This window comes from Leguminivora glycinivorella, chromosome 15 (assembly GCF_023078275.1).
Source record: "Leguminivora glycinivorella isolate SPB_JAAS2020 chromosome 15, LegGlyc_1.1, whole genome shotgun sequence".
Classification (NCBI taxonomy): Eukaryota; Metazoa; Arthropoda; class Insecta; order Lepidoptera; family Tortricidae; genus Leguminivora; species Leguminivora glycinivorella.
The window spans coordinates 18,252,847-18,259,197 of NC_062985.1; the positions used below are offsets into that span (position 1 = coordinate 18,252,847).

General features: G+C 55.3%; 1 protein-coding gene across 2 annotated transcripts in view; it reads left to right on the plus strand.

Moving 5' to 3' along the window:
* The window catches only part of LOC125233832 (regulator of nonsense transcripts 1-like), a 41,577-nt gene extending 35,767 nt beyond the window's left edge, over positions 1-5,810 (plus strand). The window contains exons 1-2 of one of the 2 annotated variants that reach the window (XM_048139966.1): positions 777-2,252; positions 3,471-5,810. In XM_048139966.1, the coding sequence (XP_047995923.1) occupies positions 782-2,252; positions 3,471-4,786 (2,787 nt within the window). In that variant the 5' untranslated portion in view covers positions 777-781 and the 3' untranslated portion in view covers positions 4,787-5,810. Of the gene's footprint in view, positions 1-776; positions 2,253-3,470 lie in introns of those variants that run through there. The other variant, XM_048139965.1, reaches the window with a different exon arrangement.
* Positions 5,811-6,351: the final 541 nt, after the last annotated feature.

Genomic DNA, 6,351 nt, shown 5'->3' on the forward strand with positions numbered 1-6,351 from the left:
GAGGAGGCGGGCGAGCTGTCCGCCGCCGACGAGCGCCGCTACCGCGCGCTGCGCCGCGCCGCCGAGCGCCGGCTGCTCGACGCCGCCGACGTCGTCTGCACCACCTGCGTCGGAGCAGGTACGCTAGCTATGTCTCTCTCTGTCTCTATCTATATATCTGAAGGAGGAGGCGGGCGAGCTGTCCGCCGCCGACGAGCGCCGCTACCGCGCGCTGCGCCGCGCCGCCGAGCGCCGGCTGCTCGACGCCGCCGACGTCGTCTGCACCACCTGCGTCGGAGCAGGTACGCTAGCTATGTCTCTCTCTGTCTCTATCTATATATCTGAAGGAGGAGGCGGGCGAGCTGTCCGCCGCCGACGAGCGCCGCTACCGCGCGCTGCGCCGCGCCGCCGAGCGCCGGCTGCTCGACGCCGCCGACGTCGTCTGCACCACCTGCGTCGGAGCAGGTACGCTAGCTATGTCTCTCTCTGTCTCTATCTATATATCTGAAGGAGGAGGCGGGCGAGCTGTCCGCCGCCGACGAGCGCCGCTACCGCGCGCTGCGCCGCGCCGCCGAGCGCCGGCTGCTCGACGCCGCCGACGTCGTCTGCACCACCTGCGTCGGAGCAGGTACGCTAGCTATGTCTCTCTCTGTCTCTATCTATATATCTGAAGGAGGAGGCGGGCGAGCTGTCCGCCGCCGACGAGCGCCGCTACCGCGCGCTGCGCCGCGCCGCCGAGCGCCGGCTGCTCGACGCCGCCGACGTCGTCTGCACCACCTGCGTCGGAGCAGGTACGCTAGCTATGTCTCTCTCTATCTATCACCAAAGAGGATCGAGTAGCCGCGCCGCCGAGCGCCGACTGCTCGACGCCGCCGACGTCGTCTGCACCACCTGCGTCGGAGCAGGTACGCTAGCTATGTCTCTCTCTATCTATCACCAAAGAGGATCGAGTAGCCGCGCCGCCGAGCGCCGGCTGCTCGACGCCGCCGACGTCGTCTGCACCACCTGCGTCGGAGCAGGTACGCTAGCTATGTCTCTCTCTATCTATCACCAAAGAGGATCGAGTAGCCGCGCCGCCGAGCGCCGTCTGCTCGACGCCGCCGACGTCGTCTGCACCACCTGCGTCGGAGCAGGTACGCTAGCTATGTCTCTCTCTATCTATCACCAAAGAGGATCGAGTAGCCGCGCCGCCGAGCGCCGGCTGCTCGACGCCGCCGACGTCGTCTGCACCACCTGCGTCGGAGCAGGTACGCTAGCTATGTCTCTCTCTATCTATCACCAAAGAGGATCGAGTAGCCGCGCCGCCGAGCGCCGGCTGCTCGACGCCGCCGACGTCGTCTGCACCACCTGCGTCGGAGCAGGTACGCTAGCTATGTCTCTCTCTATCTATCACCAAAGAGGATCGAGTAGCCGCGCCGCCGAGCGCCGGCTGCTCGACGCCGCCGACGTCGTCTGCACCACCTGCGTCGGAGCAGGTACGCTAGCTATGTCTCTCTCTATCTATCACCAAAGAGGATCGAGTAGCCGCGCCGCCGAGCGCCGGCTGCTCGACGCCGCCGACGTCGTCTGCACCACCTGCGTCGGAGCAGGTACGCTAGCTATGTCTCTCTCTATCTATCACCAAAGAGGATCGAGTAGCCGCGCCGCCGAGCGCCGGCTGCTCGACGCCGCCGACGTCGTCTGCACCACCTGCGTCGGAGCAGGTACGCTAGCTATGTCTCTCTCTATCTATCACCAAAGAGGATCGAGTAGCCGCGCCGCCGAGCGCCGTCTGCTCGACGCCGCCGACGTCGTCTGCACCACCTGCGTCGGAGCAGGTACGCTAGCTATGTCTCTCTCTATCTATCACCAAAGAGGATCGAGTAGCCGCGCCGCCGAGCGCCGGCTGCTCGACGCCGCCGACGTCGTCTGCACCACCTGCGTCGGAGCAGGTACGCTAGCTATGTCTCTCTCTATCTATCACCAAAGAGGATCGAGTAGCCGCGCCGCCGAGCGCCGGCTGCTCGACGCCGCCGACGTCGTCTGCACCACCTGCGTCGGAGCAGGTACGCTAGCTATGTCTCTCTCTATCTATCACCAAAGAGGATCGAGTAGCCGCGCCGCCGAGCGCCGGCTGCTCGACGCCGCCGACGTCGTCTGCACCACCTGCGTCGGAGCAGGTACGCTAGCTATGTCTCTCTCTATCTATCACCAAAGAGGATCGAGTAGCCGCGCCGCCGAGCGCCGGCTGCTCGACGCCGCCGACGTCGTCTGCACCACCTGCGTCGGAGCAGGTACGCTAGCTATGTCTCTCTCTATCTATCACCAAAGAGGATCGAGTAGCCGCGCCGCCGAGCGCCGTCTGCTCGACGCCGCCGACGTCGTCTGCACCACCTGCGTCGGAGCAGGTACGCTAGCTATGTCTCTCTCTATCTATCACCAAAGAGGATCGAGTAGCCGCGCCGCCGAGCGCCGTCTGCTCGACGCCGCCGACGTCGTCTGCACCACCTGCGTCGGAGCAGGTACGCTAGCTATCTCTCTCTCTCTATCTATATCTATCACACACAATCTCTAGCAAGCGTGAAGCCTTTCAATGGCTGCAAGAGGCGGGGTAAAATTACTAAAATTCCAGCATAGTGTAGCATTTGCGACAAAGTTGCGACGCTAATTATAACGCTGTAGCTCTGTAAGCGAGGCCAAAAAGCGTAACTGATGTAAACACAGACGAAGGGAAAATGTTCCAACATCCTGTATGCACGCGAAAGAGCTCGCTTGAAAGAGAAAGCGGGCGAGCTGTCCGCGGCCGACGAGCGTTGCGTTGCGGCGCCTGCTGCTGCTGACGTCGTCTACATCACCTGCGTCGGAGCAGGTACGCTAGCTATCTCTCTCTCTATCTATCACACACAATCTCTAGCAAGCGTGAAGCCTTTGACGTGGCTGCAAGAGGAGGGGTAATATTCCAACATGGTGTAGTATTTGCGAAAAAGTTGCAGCGCTAATTATAACACTGTAGCTTTATAATAAGAGTGACTGACGTGAATGCAGACGGAGAGAAAAAAATCCAACATCCTGTATGCAGCATGTTAATTTTCCGAGGCAACCGTTCACGCGTTTCTAATATCTTTGTTGGAGACATAACAAACTAGACCAATTTGTCTCTTTAGCAAAGTATTAGAAATTCTAGCCTAAAATAAGTTTATTATTTGAAAAAATTATACTGATCCACATTGTTCATCAAAAAAATTCGTTACCATAACCTATACTAACCTAACCACAAAATTAAAATTTTGAAACACCGACACCGTTTTTCATGAAACATGGCTAAGAACACTCGACTAATTCAGCTTTCAAACCAAAAAAAATTAAATCTAAATCAGTTCACCCGTTCGGGAGCTACGATGCCACAGACAGACACCCACACAAACAAACAGACAGACACGTCAAACTTACAGCACCCCGCCATTTTTGTGTCGGAGATAACCAAATAACCAAAACTATTTGTTGTACAACAGGTGACCCCCGCGTGGCGCGCATGCGCTTCCAGTCCATCCTGATCGACGAGGGCATGCAATCCACCGAGCCCGAGTGCATGGTGCCTGTCGTCCTCGGCGCCAGGCAACTCATCCTGGTCGGCGACCACTGCCAGCTCGGGCCCGTCGTCATGTGCAAGAAGGCAGCCAAAGCAGGTCTCTCCCAGTCCCTCTTCGAGCGCCTCGTCGTCCTCGGCATCCGACCCTTCCGCCTCGAAGTACAGTACCGCATGCATCCCGAACTATCACGATTCCCTTCCGATTTCTTCTACGAAGGATCACTCCAAAACGGAGTCAGCGCGGAGGAGCGGAGGTTACATAAGATAGACTTCCCTTGGCCGAGACCCGATCGTCCCATGTTCTTCTACGTCACGCAGGGTCAAGAAGAAATCGCCGGATCGGGTACCTCTTATCTAAATCGTACTGAGGCTGCTAATGTTGAAAAGCTGACCACTCGCTTTTTAAAAGCCGGCGTGAGGCCTGAACAGATCGGTATTATCACTCCCTATGAAGGACAGAGATCGTACTTAGTTCAGCATATGCAGTACCAGGGAAGTTTACACGCTAAATTGTATCAAGAAATTGAAGTCGCCAGCGTCGACGCTTTCCAAGGTCGGGAAAAGGATATTATAATCATGTCGTGCGTCCGCTCCAATGAACATCAAGGTATAGGTTTCTTGAGCGACCCGAGGCGTCTAAACGTGGCTCTAACGCGCGCGAAGTACGGATTAATCGTCGTCGGGAACCCTAAGGTTCTCAGCAAGCAGCCCCTATGGAATCATTTACTGGCTTTCTACAAGGAGCGTCGAGTGCTGACCGAGGGGCCGCTGTCGAATCTGAAGGAGTCGGCGATTCAGTTCGCGAAGCCGAAGAAGCTGGTGAACGCGCAGAATCCCGGTTCGCACTTCATGTCGACGTCGATGTTCGACGCGCGCGAAGCGATGGTGCCGGGGTCTATTTACGATAGGGCTCGACCGCTGCGGGACCCGCTGGCGTATGTCGGCCCCGAGCGCGCCGCGTTGCTGAACGCGCCCGTGCCGCCGGCCGCCTTCAACATGCGCGGCCCGCACACGCAGCGCCCGCTCCCCGGCCACATGGCGCGCGGACTGGGCGCGCGACGCCGGCCGCCGCGGCTGTCGCAGGAGCCGCTGTCGCAGCAGGCGGCGCTGTCGCTGTCGCAGGGCGCGTCGCAGCCGGAGTTCAGCCAGGAGTCGCTGGCGCCCGACTGCCCGTCGCAGCCGGACGGGCTGCTGTCGCAGGACTCCACGTACCAGGGCGGGTTCCGGCGCCAGTACTGAGCGGCGCGGCCGCACGGATGATGCCGACGACACGCCGCGCGCCCGCTCGAGGCCGCCGGGACGAGGACGCCGGGCGCCGTGCCCGCGCCCGCACCCGCACCCGCGCCGTCCGGACCGCCAGAATATTACAAACTGCGACTCGAACTGAGCAGATCTCTAAATTCAGCCGTTAAACTAAATTCTTGTTACGTTTTTTGTATTCTAATCGAACCGTTGTTCATAGACATCTTTAGCTCTTAGAGGCGTCCCGAGTCTTCAGTGATTATGTCATATGACTTGAAAATTTCGACCCTCGCCCCCGTGACCGAATGGCCGAGTGGTCCAGGCATCCGTGGCTATAACGGAGGACGTTTGGAGGCCTTGGTCATTTTTCTTTTGTATATGACATTTATTTCAGTTTACATCTTTAGCTTTTCGGTCGAACCGACCGTAGTTTTTCCGTATAGAGCGACTCATTTAACTTCAATTTCAACCGATAAGCGACGTCTCTTATCGATATTCGTCTGCCACATTACCGACACAGTACGTAGTCTACGATCCGAGTTATAAAGTCAGTCTGACTATAAGCGTAGTGACTTCATTGTTTTTCCTTCTCAAGTTAAAGAGATCATAAACATCACACGAATTCAAGCCGCGAAAATTTGCCGTAGACGTTAAAAGCGAAAGGATTGTACTAAAAACTATTTTACAGTAAATATTTTTATATAAAATACGAAAGTATGTCTAAATTGTTATCTGACGTAACTACAATGTTGTGTTGCGCGTTTCAACCCTTTGACCGCCAAGAACGCCTAAAGGCGTCTATGCTGTCGTGCCCACGACGCCAGCGACGCCTAAATTTGCTATTGCGGACGCTGTCAAAGTAATTGTCCAACTGACAGATAAGGTTTATTTTCGTTATTTACTAGTAGGCATTGGCGTGTAGGCAAAGCGTTCAAAGGGTTAAATTATGTTATGTAACAGAAAATACTGCCAACTTGTTATTTGTGAAGGAAAATCAATAAAGATTTACCTATTTCATGGATTTTTGTTTTATATTTTTTACCACCCCAATTTACACCCAAACTAATTTAGGGTCACTTGCACCACCGAAAATGGAGGGTTAAACCCGAGGCTAACCCACCATGGAATATGACAGTTGGCAGCCCACTAACCTTGAGTTAAGCGGGGGGTGCAAGTGGCCCTTACCATAATCAAAACCGTATATTCATCATCATCATGTGAGCCAAAAGAAAGGCCTCCACCAGGACCTTATTCTTGTCAAATGGTAATTTTAGCATCCCATAGCATAATTATATTGGAGACCAATAAACATGTGCATTGCCCCCAGCAGAAAAGCTTTAATGAAAATTAATATACACCATGGGCTAAAGTAACCTAACAGATTTTATAGATATTCGGTCGCCTTTTGAGACTACAATACCACTCACTTTCCTATGTATTGATAGAAATGATAACAACACCTGTTGAAAGAGTTTTGACGAATTTGACTAACCCCCTTATTCATAAACGTTCAGTAAAGTTATCAAGCCGAAAAGTTCCTTAGTCCCTTTCGTATTGGTGTG